Source organism: Buteo buteo, chromosome 18, assembly GCF_964188355.1.
Source record: "Buteo buteo chromosome 18, bButBut1.hap1.1, whole genome shotgun sequence".
In the NCBI taxonomy this organism is placed as follows: domain Eukaryota; kingdom Metazoa; phylum Chordata; class Aves; order Accipitriformes; family Accipitridae; genus Buteo; species Buteo buteo.
The window spans coordinates 7,779,661-7,798,810 of record NC_134188.1 but is presented as its reverse complement, the minus strand read 5'-3'; the positions used below and the strand labels follow the sequence as shown (position 1 = coordinate 7,798,810).

General features: G+C 42.5%; 1 protein-coding gene across 1 annotated transcript in view; it reads left to right on the top strand.

The window, feature by feature from the left end:
• Positions 1–10,289, top strand: part of FGF9 (fibroblast growth factor 9) — a 29,940-nt gene extending 19,651 nt beyond the window's left edge. The window contains exon 3 of the mRNA XM_075050736.1: positions 6,900–10,289. Within this exon, the coding sequence (XP_074906837.1) occupies positions 6,900–7,145 (246 nt within the window). The 3' untranslated portion in view covers positions 7,146–10,289. The remainder of the gene's footprint in view (positions 1–6,899) is intronic.
• Positions 10,290–19,150: the final 8,861 nt, after the last annotated feature.

Here is a 19,150-nt window from a genome sequence, read left to right as displayed (position 1 = left end):
GGTTTGACACACACGTTGTCTTTTGATAGAAGAGAATTTGTGAAGCGGGGAGCGGGGTAGGTCAAGTTACAGCTTTCAGTAAATCTGAGCGTGCCTGAAATGGTTCTTTTAGTGTCTTAAAATATTTGTTGCCTTTTTATCATTGCAAGCCTGATCCAAGTTCCATTGAAGCTGATGGGAACTTTTCTCCTGTCTTCTTTAAAAATTGGCTCCGGCCCCCGTATCAGATTGCATACCACCTTGCTTTCTGATTCTTGGAAGGGTTCAGCCAAGCGTTATGAATTAGATGCTTAGATAACATTGATGACTGCAGTTCTTGATTGTGCCAGGGAAACCAAAAATAAAATAGAGGTCAGAAGTGTAACTAGTAAATGGCACAGTGTGGGCCCGGTCCTGCTGGCGCGGGCGGGAGGGGAACACACCTGCTTGTTTGGTTTTTTTTTTTTTAAGACTTGACTTCGTCCTGGTCCTGCTCTGTTGTGGCGTGAAGGAAGCTCTTCAGCTTCCAGAAAAATGGTGCTGTGACAGCTTATGTGGCCCCAGGCCTGTCCCTGGAGCTTTGTCCTGACTTCCAACAGCAGCACGAGCAGACCCTGGGTGTTAGGTGAAAATGAGTTTTCATCTAATGCACTTGGCTGGGCAGATCTGAATCAAACCTTTACGGACATAAGCGTGGCTGCTGGTAGGCAGCCTGTGCTGGCAGATGCGAGCTCGGGCGCAGCGGGGTTGCTCTTCCTATAACGATTTCGTGCCCAGGGAGGGCATGCTTAAACCTCGACAGATGCTGCAAACTTGAAATCTCAAAGGAGTGGATATCAGTAAAACAAGAGCTGTGGATTTGGCAGTGGCAAAAATGGATGGAGGCTTAATTGGCATCTTCCTGCAGCTCATGTCAGAAGAGCTCTGTAAACAACCCTGGGGTAGCTGGATCCCAGTCTGGTCCCTCCAGAGGAGGTCCATGATGGTGTGGAGAGCAAGGAGCGGGAAAAGAGGGCAATGGGGCAAAGGGGAGAAGCAATGAAATCCCTGCTGCACTGACAGTCTCCTGGGGTTTTATTGTTGGTGCTGGAGTCTGCTTGCTTTGTTCAGGAAACGTTGCTTTTCTGCCGCCTTCATCGAGACGTGGAAGCACCACGGTGTCTGTATCTGTGTAGCCATTGCGGTTTTTGATGATAACGCTCCCAAGGGGACCAGGTCCTGCCAGGTCTTGGGAACTTTACAAGATTTTCGTATGAAAGATATTAATCTTTAAGCACTCTTATAACAGCTCCATGGCAGCAGTACAGAACTGTCACACTTTTTTGGGGGCTAAGTGGGGATTTATGTATAATAAAAGCTTTATACAAATTAACTAGAAGTTTAGGAGGAGAAACTAAGATGAATACTCCATCTCTGTGAAGGTACAAGGTGACCTCAGGTAGGGAGAATGCAATTGCCCAACTGTGGTTCTGCCAGGACACCTTGCCTAATTTCCCTCATCTTATAAAAAGTGCCATGGAATATGAAATGCACGTGAGTGGCAGCGTGGGTGCCTGGCTGTTTGCTTGGTCTCCCTTCTGGCCCTGCAGGGTTTCCTGCTGTCTTTCTGAAGTGCTTGTGGAGAAGCACTGACACAAACACAAAAAAAGATTCAGCTAGTCCTTTTGGCAGATTTTTTTTTTTTTCTTCTTTTTTTTCCATGTTCTGTCAAGTTATTAAACAAAGCATTCTGAAAAAACCACTGCTTGGAGAAACTGTTCAAAGAAAACTCTGTGACATTCACCAAGTCAGACACTCAATGTGCAGGGCTTGCCTCGCGCTGCTGGCTGACTTGGAAAGGAGAGTGGTGCTGCTTGGACACCAGTATTTGGCTTCTCGTTGTGGCTGGAGGTTGCCCACCCAGCCAGAGACTATCAGGCTTAGCATGGGAGATCAGACAACACCACAGCAAATGCTAAACTGCACCTTTATTTATGACAACTCTGCATGAGTGTTAATTATTAGCTGAATGTCCTATGTTCCAGAGGCTGTTTGCATTACAGCATAGGAAGGGCCAAGTGCACGTAAAATATGTCTGTTTGTAGGCAGAGCAGCAAAGAAAACCACTTTGGAAGACAATAGGTTTTTTGTTGTTGTTGTTGTTTCTCTTCAATACCTATCCAGTTTTTATTAACGTCATATAGCCGTAATGAAGGATTTGCATGAACTTATTTAGGAGACTATGTATTCAGACATGATTTTATTACCACAGGGTGGATTAACACAGTGATAATGTGCAGCAGGTATGTAGGAAGTGCTGACTACACCAGATATACTTCTTGTTAATAGTTGTTTCGAATTCTGGATTAGAAGTGTCTCTATTGAGTCAGTGTAGCAGTTTGCAAGAGGGGAAACTATACATGGCATAGAACAGAAGAATTTGCTAGACATGAAATGTATTTGTTGTGATTTTAGGAATGATGGTCTGAAGAGGTTTCCTTTTGTCAGGTTACAAAATAAACTGGAGTTTTAGCTCTGCTAGGTTATTTAAAAGAAAAAAAGAATATTGATGTGTTTTATACAGGACTCTACTGTGCTTTCAACTATTAAGCAGCACAAATGTCTTACCATTCTTTAGAGTCATGAAACCATTCTCTGGGCAGTGTACATGTACATGTGCTTTGCCTATTTCCACTTATTTCCAATTAGCTGCTTCACAGGGATATCTATTTTTAAACAAGCTGGCAAATCTTTTATTGTGGTGGCTGTAACTATGTACTTTATGAATTTACAATCTCACTTTTAATCGATCTACCTGGAAATAGGATAACATAATTATTTTTCTCCCTGCTTAGATGATGGAGAATGTAGGAAGGAAAAGGGATTCTGGCCTTGCTAACACTGACCAGGCATTATCAGACTTCTGAATTAAGTCTGCCTTGGGTTTCTGTCCTTGTGATATGTGTGTCTTTGGACATTTCAATTTTTTGAATGTTCCAACTTAAATAACAGGGTAAAAAAACCCCAGGTAAAGTGTGGAAATGTAGTAAAATGAGAATCAATCACGTTGTAGTGGAATACTCTATGAACAGTCCTCACAGAAAATGTGTGGTATGTGGTGCAACATCTGATTTATATAGTTTTGAGGTCACCTTTTTACTTGGCCCCTGAATTAAATGATTTGGTCAAGGCAGGCAGCCTCCCCTTTCACAGGAATGCAGGTTACTTTCCATAGCTGTTCCAGTTGGGTAGGTTTGGTTTTGGTGTCAGCCTTCAAGAAAGATGTCTGGTGACATGAAGTATGGTGCAAGGAAATAGTGGCACTGCAAAAATGATAGAGGAATCAGTTGCTAGCATAAAAGTATGCAAAAATCAGTGCATTCTAGGGCTAAACCTTGCTTTTCAATTGTGCATAGAGGGACTTTCTGAAAGTCATATTCAGAAGGGGAAACACAAGCCACTTGTGATCAGGAAACACCGTCTCCTTCGCATACTGGGAGAGTTGGCTTTCAGCAAGACTTTCCCATCCTAAGCTGGTGAGGCAAGAAGGTGCTTTTTGGCAGGATGGACCAGCCTCACCCCTGTATTATAATCATTTCTGGCTTGAATAAAGGCACGTGTGCTCAAAACATGAGCGTAAGCTAGCGTTAAGTAGTGTTGTGGTAGTACATGGTTTAGTAGTGGACTTGGCAGTGTTAGGTTCGCAGTTGGACTCAATGATCTTAAAGGTCTTTTCCAACCTTAATTATTGTATGATTGTACATAGATGACTATCCTAGCAGATACTGGTTTCTGTCTGTCATGGTACTAGATGAGCCGTTATCGTAAGGATCTCCCAGGGCATGGGAAGAAGGATGTGCTGGGATTTTGGTCCCCACATTATTTACAGGGCCTAATCCAAAGTCACTGGCACCCATTTACTCCAGTGGTCTCCGACTACAACCAGAATTTCTAGGTGTCCTAGAAGGAAACAGTTTGATGAATTTATAAAGAAATTATTTCACTTCTCGGAAAGTGTGATTATTAGTGTCCCTACATAGCTGAACCTACATCCTGACTGCTCTGTTAAGTTCATGTTAAAGTATTCGCCTGCTGTCTACACATGAATTTCTCAGAATTTTCATGAAGGACAAAAGAGATGTAGCTGTGTTGTAAGAGGATGAAAAGTAAAAACAGGGTAAGCTTGTAAAATAAAGATTGAATTTGTAAGCTTGAAATCTATTGAACTCATCCAGAGCACAGTACAATGCAAACCCCCTTATTCAAGGTCTGCTAGTTAAGCGTACCATAGCACTGTCATGATCCATCAAACCTGCCAGATAAAGAGAGGCTATTTTAAAATTTCTCCTTCAGGGCATGGGGAAGTACTGTTCTTGCAAAGATAGAAATTTATGATGATGCTAAAAAAAATGCAGATGAAGTGAATAATTAATGAATTCAAGACAGGACTGAAATATCTTCCTAAAATGTTGCTATTTTTAGCAGGGAGTGCTTCTGCAGTGCTTGTCATGTGATCCTATTGCCTTCTGCGAGCAGGAAAACAATTTGAATTAGTTTCTCTTTCCCCATGGACCTATAGGCCCAGTGTATAATATCCCTTAGCATCTGCTTCTGCCTTAAAGCAAACGAAGTGATTTTAAACCTCATGCAAAATAAAACACTAAGGAAAGCTGTACTTAAAGACAATCTTTATAGCAGCTGAATAGTTTTTATAATAGTTTGTACACTGAGGCTATACAAGGGGGCTACTGCAATGTGTGTAACTTCCAGCTGCTGCTGAGGTCCAGTAATATTCTGGCTGTCAAAGAACATAGAGGCAATTACCAATAGGAGGTTGCAGGATCTGTCCCCTAGATATGGATTTAATGTAAATGGATTTGTGCCTCTTTTCCCTATAACCAGTGTGGAGTGTTGCTGTGTTTGAACTACTTTGCACATTAAGAAGGTTATAGTCGGAAATATCTCTAAAATAAATTGTTATACACAGCCAGCCTGCGCCTGTGCTCATGATTCTGCACACACTGCTCAGCTGGACCTGTGGGGAGGGAAGTCTCCGGCCGAACCGCGGGAGAGGGTGTGAGGAACGGGACTGCTGTCTTCTTCTTCTTCCCCGTCACAGGCTCCTCCTGCAACTGCGCAAGCCACGGCCACCCGGGTCCACACACTGCTGCCGCAGTGAATACTCAAGTGCTTAACGCCCAAAACCTGGTCCTCTTGGGGATTTCTCCTTCCTGAGGCGTGATGAGGTTCCCAACACCCACCAAAGGGGAAGTCAGGAGCTGCTTACTTGCTGCCTTTCTTCCCTAGTGGAGTTGCCACAGGTTGCATTTAGAAAAAAACCTCCAAATCCCAAACCTTTGGGCGCTGAGGGGGACCCTGGCTTTGCAGCCCAGCACCCAGCTGGCAGGGGTGCAGAGGGGTGCTGGCTCGCTGTCCCCACGTGGGATGGTTCCTGGGTGACTCTTGTAGGGTGCGCGGGGCTCCTTGGACCTGACTGGGACCCTGGTCCCCAACCCCTATGTAACGCAGCAGCGAAACATCTGGGCTGAAGCACATCGCGTTGGGAGAAGGTTGTGAGCTGAGTCCTGAGCAGCAGAGGTGGCCCCAAAGGTCCCAGGGCGAGCCGCAAGCTTTGGCGATGGTGGGTTTTGGGAAGTTCTGGATTAAGCCGTGGATGGTGGCTTCTTGGGGGCACTGGAGCGTGAGCTGCGGCTCCCGAGCTGTGTTCAGGCACACATTTACGGCTTAGGTGCTGTAAGTGCTCTGCTGCGTCTGGGCCTGGGTCTTCATTTTCCCTTCTCTGTGTATCTTTCTAAAAGGACTGTTTTAAGATCTAATGTCTATAAAATGCGTGCACAGAAGTCTGTGTTGTGTGGAGCTTTGTAAGAATTAGAAATGGATCCTCAGCTGGAAGCTGGGTTTGGTCAATGTGAGTGCTATTCAAGTGAGAACTCTGGTTACAAAAAATGTGTTAAATTATCATTATAGTACTTTTTGTGCCAGCTGAAAAGACTATTTCCAGGCTCATTTTTTCCCAGCTTTCCATCAGCTCTCCCATGCTAGAGCTCACCACCTTTTTTCCAGTCTTCCAGCTCAGTCACTTGTGTGAGTCCTTCCTAAAATGAATCATGTTATCAGGTGGCTGCTTTTTAAGCAAACCCCATCTATTTAGACCAAAAGGGTGTGGAGGGGTACACACAGACTGAATAAGTGGGTGAACTGGAAGGAGTGGGAGTCTGTGGCAGGGGGAATCTCATGAATGGTTGATGTCTTCAGTGGGTCCCGTCAGTAGGACAGGAGGACAACCCTAGTAAAGCAAGCCCGGAGGAGTTTCCTCGCCTAACTGCATCTCAGCACGTGAGGTTTGTGCTCCTGTTTGATGCTCTCTTGGGTTGTGGTTCCGTGAAACAAATAATAAACCAAAAGAAGGGTAGTAAATTGTATCTTTTAAAATTAACGAAGTGCATCAAGATCTCCATGCAATGAAAAGACACAGAGATTTTAAGGCCCTAAATTGTATTACAGCCCTGCAAACCAGTTGTAGTTTTCTTTATTTATGTCTGTTTATTTGAATGCCTGCACTCATGATTGAAGCAATTAATTATACAAGTCCAGGAATGTCTTATGAGCTGCTTGGGAATGATCAGAAATTAAAATACCTATTTTCAGTTTTGTTGTTGCTGTTTTGATTTGGGCAACGTGGCTTTTGGAGAATCGTTTTTGCTTCACATAGTGTTATCCACCCTTGTGACTGCTTAATGAAATACCCAGCAATACAGCTTTACCCAGCTGAAACTGGGAATGTTGAAATGGTTCATTTTGTGAATTGAGCAAGGAGGTACTGATTTCAAGCTGTGAAAATAGTCATTCTTTTAAAAATAAAAATAGCTTATTTTTGTGGCTATCTATCTCCTTACTGCTTTTTCTTTTTCTTTCTGTAGGAAAAATTAACCCAGGAGTGTGTATTCAGAGAGCAGTTTGAAGAAAACTGGTATAACACATATTCATCAAATCTATATAAACACGTGGACACTGGAAGACGATACTACGTTGCGTTAAATAAAGATGGGACTCCAAGAGAAGGGACTAGGACTAAACGGCATCAAAAATTTACACATTTTTTACCTAGACCAGTGGACCCTGAGAAAGTACCGGAACTATATAAGGATATTTTAAGCCAAAGTTGACAAAGACAATTCCTTCACTTGAGCCCTTAAAAAGTAACCACTATAAAGGTTTCATGCGGTGGGTTCTTATTGATTAGCTGTGTCATCACATCAGCTCCACTGTTGCCAAACTTTGTCGCATGCATAATGTATGATGGAGGCTTGGATGGAACATGCTGATTTTGTTCTGCACTTAAAGGTTTGTCCTCCTGGAGGAGAGCCTATGCCCACTCGCTTGATTTAGTACGAGAGGGAGCGCGAGAGAGTGAGTGCGAGAGAGAGAGAGAAAGGGAGAGGATGAATGGGAGTGAGAGCGTGCGAGAGAGGAGCCAAGGGAAGGAGGAGGAGGAGGAGGAGGAAGGCCTGATGCATGCTGGGGAATAGACACGCTTTTAAATTTTTGATCAGTTGTACTTCGTCATATATCAGCATAGCTGCCATACTTTGATTCATCAGGATTTTTGGCTGGTGGCCTGCTCAAGTGTACGCTGCATTTACAAAGGCATGGAGGGTGCAGTCTTACTTAAACAAGAGACTTTTCAGTTAATCGCTCTCTGGGTCTTACCCCACTGAGTTTAAAGCAAAGACCTCTTAGTAAAAAAATAAAAATAAAAAGTTAAATTTATTTATAGAAATTCCAAAGGCAACATTTTATTTATTTTATATATTTATTTATTATATAGAGTTTATTTTTAATGAAATATGTACAGGCCAGATAGGCATTTTGGAAGCTTTAGGCTCTGTAAGCATTAAAATGGCAAAGGCCACTATGAACCTGTGGTAAATTCATGCAAGTAAATATAAAGGTGCATGGATAAAAAAAACAAAAACAAAAACAATAAAAAGGTAATAATAATAATAATAATAATAAATTCTAGTGACCCTCATGTACTAAAGGCGACAATCTCTTTTGTGCCCGTATTATTGTACAAGTATGCACACCACTCATGACACTGAGTCCTCACTCTTCTGACTGCTTGTTTCATAGCTTACCCCCAGAGGATTAAAGAGAAAACTGGGTCTTCAACTTTTTTTATGTGTCTGTAATATTTCCTCTCTGATAAAGTGACTTCTTACATCCTTGTAAACTTCACGGCTGTGGAAAATATAGGGGTTGGAATATATTCTACTTGTTAAAACCTATTGCAGATTATACCAAAGCTAAATGATAAATATGCTTTTTTTTTTTTCCTAAAGCAGAATGCCAGAAACAACATAAGTAATATCAACAATTGTACTAATTTTAAGATTCCACAAATAGCACATAACGGTTTCAGAGGGCAAGAACCAGGTTAACAGGATCACTCTTGTAAACATGTTTACTTGTGCACTTGACTATCTACTATGAAATTATACAAGTTCCATAGGGGTCATTGTAACATCTTTTATGGAAAATTGCTTTCAGTGTGAACTGTCATAATACATGATATTAGCACCCTTCCTAAAGTAAAACTTGCAAAATGAAACTAATAAATCTCTATCAATAATGACAATGAGGGGGACAGTATTAGACTTGTTTTTTTTTTTTTTTTCCTAAAGTATGTTCAAATATTCATGAACCGTAAGTGAGCTGACAGTATGTAATATTTAAGGGATTGTAGCATTTTATGTTAAGCACGCAAACACGTTGATCAGCAGTTACCATTTGGGAATTAACCCTTAGGAAGAGGCATTTTTTTCCCCAGTACCCTAAAGGAAAAAAAAAAAAAAAGAGAGAGAAAAATCATGTAAGGTCCATATGACAAATGCATTTTGTAGTTGTTGTATCCCTTAGGATTTGAATCCGGTGCCGTTATGTTGAGTGTAACCTTTGCCATGGGATCTGTCGGGAGCGTGGCTGGTCCTGACACCCCCGGCCGTCCGCAGAGGCACGGAGGCTGAGCACAGACGTACTTTGGAGGAGCTATACATAAGTTTGTAGCCTATTCGTAATTAAGTAATTCTTGCTCTAAGGCACTCTTGTCCATGTGATATATATTATTTGAGACGTAATTCTGTTCTGGAATAACCTCTGGCTTGGTGTCCTGAATGAACGTGACCTTTCTGTACTTGAGCAGGTAGGAGGGGCCACGTATCAACCAGCGATATCAGCAATCTTAAATAAAACGTGGCATTTTATTATAATTGTTTATGAATGATAAAGATGCGTAAATTACGTTAGTTGATTTGTAGGATACAGTTAGACATACTTGTCTAGGGACTGTTATTGCCTGGGAATTTACAGCCTTCGACTGCGGCCCGTGAGTTTGTTTTTAACCCTTCAGAGCTGCTGAGACCTGCAGGCAGTTTGCAGGTCAACCGGGTGCTGAATCATTTGTCCGGGCGGTGCAAAGCCATGCCGGACCGTAGGAGAAGAAAGCGAGCTTCTGGGGAGGACTAGGGTTCATTGCTCAGTGTTAAACAGACCAATCCTACCGCAAGGAGGGGAGGTTACAGCTCTCTGCTTCGTCAGTAAACCTGACGGACACCGGGAAATTAATTGCAAAGGTTAAAAATACTATGAGTTGAGGCCACAATACTAGGCCATGGTTTGAGTCTTAATGTTAAATTGACTTGGATTTTTAGTAATAGGCAAGTCATTACTACTAGTTAACATGTTTTATTTAATTTATTTTTTTGTATTTTTCTAAAGAAAGGATTAAACCCAAGAAAAATGTTATGAGTTTATGGCAGTCCATATAAATAAACTGTAACCGATTTACTCGAATAACCCGTAATGGTGTGTAAATACTGACTTTATGTAAATATAGAAACATGTAATTCAACATAGGCATTATTGCGAGACTGGATGGTCCAGGAGTTGGCAGTTTGCCACTCCCTGCAGGTTCACTGGGTCAAATTCGGCCTGTTTCGGGTAGTGAACAACAGATTCTGTTCAGTCACTTGTGTAAATTGAGTTATTTCTATTTGTTTTCTGGCGGGGGATGGGCAAAACCGTGGTCACCTGGGTGCTGCTTAGCTCCTTTGCCAAGGCGTGAAGGGGTGCGGATGCCCTCCCGCTCCTTACGTGATCCTGCTAAAACGGGGCTGGAGAGAGCGGACACGGCAAGGCGGAGAGGCTTGTAGTGCCACTCCTGTGCTCTGGACAAACAAAAGTCTTTGTTTTCTAGTGCTGTCCATCTGGCACCTTTCTTAAGCACTAAAACTCACTTGAAGAAAAATCTGAGGGAGAAACAAAGGAACAATTGGTGTTATTTACTTGATATTCTGTAATGGTGTGTAAATACATACAGAATTCTGTAATTTGTATAAATACATTGCTATAGAATTTTGAAAATTGGTATTATTTGCTTGATGTCCCTTCAGAGCATTTTCTTATATGTGTAATAACAGGGTTGCAAAAAGATGTCCTTTCTTATTCCTAGAAAGGGTGTGAGAAAATTCCAGGAAGACCAAAACCATCAATATTTTCTATGTCTTTTGCTAAATTGGAAAAAAGCAGGGGGATATCTTTTCGGTAAGAATTGCATCAGCATTTCACCTGAAGCAGATCTGTCTGGGAAAGCACCGTGGGCAGAAAGGTGATGGAGATTCAGAGCAATGTTATTGCATGGGCTGGTTTTGAGCTGCATCTGCTAACGCGTCAGGCAGGGCTCCCAAACTTAAGTGGGGTGGATGAAACCTAGCAGAGCTGGGCAGTGCAGAGAGTGGAAGGAGAAAAATCAGAGGAAAATTGTCTTAAATTGTCACCAATCAGTGCAGAACTTAAACTGCCTGCCAACTGGGAGGAAAAGAAGATGCCTTTCATAAATGACTGGGTGTAACATGGAGGCTGGAGATGGGACTCTCTGGTGTAAAAAGTCAAGCATTGCTATTGTCCCCCTGGAAAAAGATAAATGTGTGCTTAATAAACATACAAATAGGAGGGATTTGAAAAGGCTGCTTCCAAGGCAGTCTCTCAGTTTCTCTGGAGACAGAATATGGCAGGAGGTAAGAGAAGATGCATCTGCAGCACGTCTTTCAGAGTCCCTTGCATCATCTTCGTAGCTTATGCTCTGCTCTGCGTATTCTTGTATCAAGTAAAGGAGCGAATGTAAGGTCCAGCTCTGATACCCATGATTATAGGAGTAGAAATAGATGGGCTGTGAGCCATGCTGTACACCTTTTTGTGTGAACTCCTGTCCCATTCTCACAAGGTCCCTGTGAGGTACGTTAGCAAACATCAAGATAGGGATATGGCCAGGCTCCTTACAACTGCAGTTTGTTTTGCAGAAATGTGAGGTTCTCGAGTCTTTGAAATTTTGATGAAACCTTGGAAACTCACCCCCTGCTCATGTAGCTGTGTATGTGTAGGCAGCCGTATTTGTAGGTAGGGAATCTGGGGGAAGAAGTAACCAACAACATCGTCCTCAATGTTTTTTTCCACACGGCATATCATTTACTGATCTGAGAATAGAAACTAAAAGACTTCTGTTTTCCAGACTTTTATCTCTGTTCTTAAACTGTTAGAGCTCTCCATGGGTTGCTCACAGGTCAGTTCTGTCCTGCGCTGGTGTTATCTTTCACCTTACCGTAACACTACAAGGTGGTTTTGCCGTCTGGCTCCTAAATAAGTACCAGTAGTATAACCTCATTTCTTCTTGTCAGGAAGCTGAAACAGCCTGCCCTAGAGTTTGTTGCTGAACAGTTTGGCATTCTGAAGTGAACAGGGCATGGCTGATTAGCATCTTAAATTTAGGATTTATAAAATTTTTCCATCAAGGATAAGAAAGACAATTAGTGATTATAAACAAAGAAATGCTATTGTGCAAGGTGTCTTGTCAGCTTAGTTGCGTGAAGTTTGAAAGCAGAAGATGTTTCTTGATGTTCAGGAAGTTTAAAAGGAGAATAATAATCAAGTTCCACCTGCAAAGGAGTTTATAAAACCCAGTCTTGTTGCCTTTTTCCCCAATGGTTATATATCTTTAGTAGCTTGTGTGCAGTTTCTTCTACCTGATGATATTGGAAAAGACTCTTTTATTTTTCGTTCATTGTTTCTGAAGTCCAGCTGTCTTTGTATAATTTTTCACAGTTATTCTGGTCTGAACCCTGGGGCAGGAAAGTTGCCCTGTGATCCTGGATTAGGACAGAGGTTCACATGCGTTACAAAGATGCTGCTGTTGTGCTCAGAGTAGCTGGTATAGTCCATAGCATGACCTTGTCTTATTGTAGCTATCACACTGAGGGCTACAGCATTATTTGTGCCTTAATACATCGTATGTTATTGTTATCATAGGAGAGATCTTTTCAAATGATGCTCAGGTCATGCCAGCTTTATTAAACCCTTGTCTGTCTCCTGAACACACGCTCACAAATATCCTGTCATGGCAAGCAGCGTATAAAGTAAATTTTAGGTCCATATTGCTTAGTGCTGCAGAGGGGTTTCACCTCACAGAAAAAAAAAAAAAAAAGAAAAATCCCTTTTTCTTTATGTGGAGGGAAGTTATTTTTCTGTGCAGTACTCACAAGTAGCAACTACAACACAGTCAAAAGAATTCTGGAATTAGACTGAACTGTCAACATGTTTCTCACATTTCAGTTTTCTTGAGAAATCACAGACCATCAAATTATGGTGATATGCAAAATATGCCCTGTAGATTATTTTTTTTTCCGTGTCCAGAGGGCCTGGATTTATGTATATCTTACTGTTGGAGGCAGTAAGTCTAGGTGAAAAGAGCATTTCTGTAATGTTGTAACTCATAGATTTTATTAACAATGACCCCCCTCCCCCTGCAAATTGTAGCTTTAGTTAAAATTATTATTTCTACTCTTGTTGCGAGAGTAGATGTAAACATTGAAACAGAGTCTTGAAATATTCCCTCACAGCTGTGCTCTTGAATGCATACTTTTCCTTTATATTTCTTATGTAATCTTATTTCTATTACTTTTTAGAAACCTTTGTGCTTGTTATAAATGTCCTACACACATTGACTTAGTTACAGCCAAATTATGTACCTCTGTCTTCTTTGGTTAAGCCAATTTTCTCTTTCTGGACCTTTCATGTTTTGGCAGGCAAGGCAGTAACTTCTCAGCTACGACTCTTATTTTTTCTTTTCTCTTCTTCCTGCTACAATCAGTCTTTTTTATTCAGTGACTGTAGTTAGTTTGACAAAGAACCTGCATGGTAAGACTGTGCATCCCGTCTTATCTTCATTCCAGGGAAGCAGAAGACTTGCTGGTAACAATCCTATGTGCATTTTCATCCTTAAGACATTGTTTGGTTTGACTCCAGATGGAATCGGTGCTCGTATCTTCCTCTTCAGGATGGTTTCAGCCTTTATCTCCCCCATGTTCCTAATAGGATCATTAGAAGGTTGTTCCATGTATAATGTTCCATGTGGCATATCCATTTCCATTTCTCCTTCCACAGAGTGTTCTCTGTAAGCCCTTGTTTATTATCTGTTAAGATCAGTTAATATCTAAAGTCCATCACAGACATCACCTTATTAATTTGAAATCTCTTCATCAGCCACTTGTATTACTTCATGTTTGCAACTCATTTAATCATAACGATTTGACATGTGTGTTAAAGATGCAAAGTTTGATTGTCAATCACTTTTGTTGTAAGACCTGAAGTGTTCTCTGAAGAATGAAAGTCACGTACACATCCCCAGTTCCAGTAAGGATATTCTCCTCACTGGTGCCAGTCCACCTCGCTGTCCTTCAGAGGAAAGCAGTTCTTTTGGCCTCCTCAGTGTGCATGGAAATCACTCCCAAATGGCCTGCTCTATCACCTGCTCTCCTGTATTAGCTCTTTTCCTTTTAATAAAGAAAAATCCTCTTCCAACCAGGTTTTTTTAGCTGCTTCTTCCTATCACCTTAATCTTCCTAATATAATATTGTGTGATTGGGTGTTGAGGTAGATACTGTCAATGAAACCTGTATTTTGTAATTGTTGTGATTGGGTCCAATGTACTCTCATTTCTAATCAAGCCACTCTTTATCCAGTAAAAAAAAAATGGGGAGAAATGGCAAAGAGAAAGAAAACTACATGTTGTTACCCCTTATCTCAAGTGGGTTTGAAGGAGAGCTAATGCGAACTTGCTCAAGCTAAGATTCCTCTTAAGAGATTTCCATACTCTTAACCATCTTTCTGGGGTTCTGTAATGTCCCATTATTTTCCAAGTGATGTCATCTGCCATCCTAGCAAAAGCTTTTTTCAGTGTCTATGAAGTTCATGTACAATGAACTCCTGGAAAGCTCTGCTAAGAGGACGTTCTTACACACTGCTGTGGCCACTGACAATTTCTGCTTCTTGAGATCAGCCTGCTCTTTTCCAAGCCGAATGTCTCCTGCTTGTTCCAACCTCCATAACAGTGTGCCTGCCAGGCTGCTGCTTGGTATAGAAAGGAAGATGCTGTCTCTCGGTTTATTGTACTGTGCAAGGAGTTTGCTCAGGAAGAGAGCAACTTCCTCGTTCCAGGACCACATGAAGGAATTCATACTTGGCTTCAGTAGAATTTGCACCTCTTATCTTTCCCACCTCGGCCCATATTCCATGCATGTAATTAATGTTTCTATTTTTATGGCCTTATTATCTATCTGAGAACTGCGCTGCTGGTGTATGCCAGCAGGCTGTTCTGAGCAGACTGGTATTTTCCTCCTGGACTGCCTTTGTGTTGGTACATACACACCCAGGTACACTGCATCTTCTCCCAGGGACGGCTAGAAGCATCTCGTAGCCTTCCTTCTCTGTAAGACAAACAGGCCTTCTTGGTTAAATCAAGGTAGGATACTCCATCCCAGGAGTATCCCCACTCTCCTGCAGCAGTGTTGTGGAAAACAGGAAAAGTTCTTGTCTCAGTTGTCTCTCTTTGCTATGTAAACTTGGTGGCTGTGACAAGTTAAAAAAAAAACCAAAACAATCTAGATGAAGAACAGGCTTCAGAGTACATGCGAACCAGTTTATTTCCAGTTCCTCTCCTGCATTACTTAAATAACCAATTAAAAATCAGCCAAGAAACTCTTGAGCTGAAATTTTGAATTCAAAGCCGTGTTACTTGTAGTCATAGTTTCAGTTGTGATAATAGTCCGGTAACTGCTCCACAGCTTATGAAGCAACGTGCAGCTGAACGCCCGTTTCTTTCTTGATGGAAAATGTGATTTGTTCACAGAAATGTCGTCTTGGAGACCATATTCAGCTGTTACACGGGTATGCGGAGCCTCTAATGCACAGTAAAAGTGCTTACTACCCACCTGCTGCAGATGCCCATTAAACCTTCCCCTCAGCCGCCTGTCGCCCAGCTGCAGGGTTGAACTTCCACCGGGGCAAAGTGCTGGCTCAGACGGGCTGAGGCGCTTGCCCACGCCGCGGGGAAAGTCTCTGAGAGAGGGGAAACCACGTCCCTGCCGAGAGGAGAGAGGGGCAGCAGAGAGGGAAGCGGAGAAAACAGAGTTCACCTAAGAAGGGGCACAAGGAAGGTCCTGGGTTTGCCAGTGGAAAATTAGCACAGGCTGGAAGCAGGGACAGAGACCTACGTAACACAGAAATACAAATGTTTCTGTTTCTTCTCCCTGCTTTGCCTGTTATCTGCCCCTTCTCCCCAAGCACACCCGCTCCTCTTCACTTTCCAGCTATCGTGAGCAACTGGTGCTTCTCAGCAACTTCAGAAGATCATGCATTGCACCCATTTAATAAGTAATCATCTCAAGGTTTAGTTCCGTAATTCAAGCGGCACTAGAAAGGTTCAGACCACAGAAGAGGGACTGGTTTGCGAACAGAGCTGCCTCGCTGGGGCTAGGGGGCCCTGAGATCTGTAACAGCCTCACAGTTGACACGAGCGGGTGCTGCAGCGCCTGGTCTGCCCAGGTCTGCTGGGCTGTGGTGGTGACAACAAGGGTGTCTGCAGAGCGGGGGCCATGCCTGGTGTCAGGAGACGTCTGTGCTCCTTCTTTGCAAAATCCCCAGGTGGCCACAGGCAGCTACTGAAGGTACAGGCAATTTGTTCTTAATTTATCTTCACTTAAATGAGTTTGGAGCGAAGCCCTGGCTTGGAGGAAACAAAAATCTCTATGATCAGTATAACTGATACAACTAAGGAATCAGGCTTAATAGTGTGAGAAGATAGGATAGCCTTGAAGTTTTGCTTTCTTCCATAGTGCTGATCGTCACAGACATAAATCAATGGTTTTTGTAGAGGTGTTCCTCTCGCTGGGGTCGTGCTCATTCACTGCTTGGTCTCCAACAGCCAGTTAGAATGTATTATTGGAGCTGTAGCTTGCTGTAGATATAAGTACATGGGATGAAAATGACATCGTGAACATCATCATGGGGTGAAAATAACATGAAAATAAGATACGGTTAGTTCTAGTTGGCTGAACCGAAAATCAAATATCGGAAGCAGGACACCTGGGTAACCTGAGGCTTCTTCCACCACTGCGGTCCCAGGGACCTGCTGCTTGCCTCTTGCTTGCCCAGTGCCCCTTGGGGCAGTCTCCCTGCCCTTGACTCACCCTTCCCGGTGTGCTGGGGGTAGGGGCTGGTGCAGGAGGGATGCGGTGGCCCTCTGCTTCAGAGGAACCACGGACCAGATCTCCCAGCCTCCAGGCACTCCAGCAGTGGCACTGGTGGGCAGGACCGAAGCTGTTTCAATGCTGGCATCAGTCCCCGAGCCCTCTCTCAGCAAAAGCTCCCTGGATTTCAGAATTAACATCCAGTTTAAAAACGGGGGTTTCTCTTGGAGTTAAGATTTGATTAAGATACATGGGAAAATTTATGTCCCAGTATTCTTTTTTCAAGCTATCAGGCATGTCCCTGCATCAATGAGTTTTTTCTTTGGGTTTTTTTGTGTTTTACCCTTCCTAGTAAAACCCAGCCAAACAGCAGCTGTCCTTGAACTGTCTCTGCCTCTTCTCCTTCCCACCCTGAAACCGATAATTTGTGTCTGCAGCTAATTAGGGTGGACAGGGCCTTAATCAGGTCCATAAGGCTAATGCCAAAATTAGGGCCTTTAAAGACTAACAGGAATCCATCGCAGCATGGTTCTTCTAGGAACAAGGCAGGAGATGTGAGGTTAAGGAAAAAAAGCTGGCACTTTGACTTGCTTGTGCCTCCCCAAAGGGCAGAGAGTCCTTTTATAATCTCTCCAAACACTGACCATCAAGTATACCAGTGTCTTATCACTTCAGGTTGTAACCAGCTATTGAACTGGAAGCAAAATGCTTCTGCTTTCCACCTGTTCCTTCTCAGAGGTGTTTGTTATGATGCTGGGAAATATTAGAAGCATGGAGCTTGTCACCTGTTACATTTTACAGAAGATCCAGACAATGAATTCACCTTTTAAAAATTGATCCTCCTGCCTCAAGCAAACAAAGAATCTACCGTTAGACCTTAGCTGAAAACTTGCATTTTTCTGGTATTGTTTCCTCATCAGGAGCTACAATTTACAGCAATCTTGTAGTACTCGCTACCTCTCTCTCTGTTCACCTCCTGTAAGAGCAGGTGATGCTTCATCTATTGAACCTTATGTTGCTGCTCATGCTGTGACCATGAAGCGTCATTCTGCTGTTCCTGTCCTGGCTAAAAAGTGTGTGTTCTCCATGATGGAGGCAGAGATGCTGCTCATCCAAACAGAACAGCTCCTGTTAAAATGCATGAGATTTTCTTCCCTTTCCTCAACATCCAAATAAAGCCTGGGCCAAGAGTATGACATTGAAACTGGTGGAAATACAAACTCACTACGCTGAGGTAACAGCAGGATAAATCAGACTCAAAGACTGAGATTGGCTCAGTGTCTTCTACACAGCTCTGTGTATTTTATTTTAGAGTATATTGGCAGTATTTTAGCAGTTCACCTGCAGCCGTTCTTGGGAAGCAAAGTCACAGCACAGCCACCAAACTGCCCCACATGACTACACTTGAAAATAGCGAATTGTCACCCTGCCTAAATAGACTATGGCTCTTTGTGTAGCAACAGAGCCGAAGGGCCCCTGATCTTTAATAGGGGAACATTAGTTTTGATAGCAATCTTAAATATATCAGACTATGAGATTTTGAGCAGAACTTGGCCCTGAATTGCTTTGAAAATCACAGGGAACCACATGCAATTGCCTGCTCCATTTTACTTCGAGGAGGAAGGATTGCAGTAGTCATTGGTTCTGGGAAGACATGGATGGGACATCTCAAAAATTGTGAAATCACACAGGTAGTTCCCACTTTGTGACTAATAAGTTATATAGGAGTTTTGGAAATAACTTGCACAAACAGAATCACTGCTAGGGGACTGGAACTGTAGTTGATGAGCCAATCCCTGAATGCATATTGTAATTAATTTTGGGAGGCAGCTGTTTAAAATTGCAACCACACAGCTCGTTTTTGACTATATGCTTAATGAAAGCATGAAAAAACATTATATGCTCAATGAAAACATAGCAGAATATTCAATTTCTGAAGTCAAACAAAATAAATCTAAAAAATTCACCCCAAACTGCAATATTGAAATAAAGAAGCACTGGAAAGAGTTATTGGCCTTTCAAAGTTTTGGCTTTAAAGTTTTTCCTAATATTTTTGGGGGTTGAGCATTCAGCACCTAAACTCTTGTAAGATCCATAAAAACCAGCTCACTTTCTCCAAAAGTCTCTAAGTCATTGGAAAGTTGACTTAAACAGCAACGATTAAAATGAATAGCTACTTAGTGAGCTGAAGCAGAAGGGTCTGAACAGCAGCAGCTCTGCCGTTTGGACCCTTCTGCTTCAGCTCACTAAGTAGCTATTTTATTTACACAGTCCTGGAAGCCCCTTGGCTTCTCCTTGATCTATTTGCTATTCCCATCTTGGCTCAGGTCTCATCGTCCCTGCCCTTCAGGTAGCTGTAGGATGCTCATCAGCCCTTGCAGGTCATTTGTTGTAACTATCTTGGTAACTCTTCAGTTTAGACCTTCTCTGGTTTCTTGCTAACCCTCTTGAACTGTATGCGCGTGGTGCAAAACTGGGCACAGCATTTCCCATATTTTATGCACTGCAGAAATGCCCCATCTCCTTTATTAAAAATAAAGGGGCTCCAATGAGCCAAGTCCCTTCCATACCACGAGATGCAATTATTGAACCCT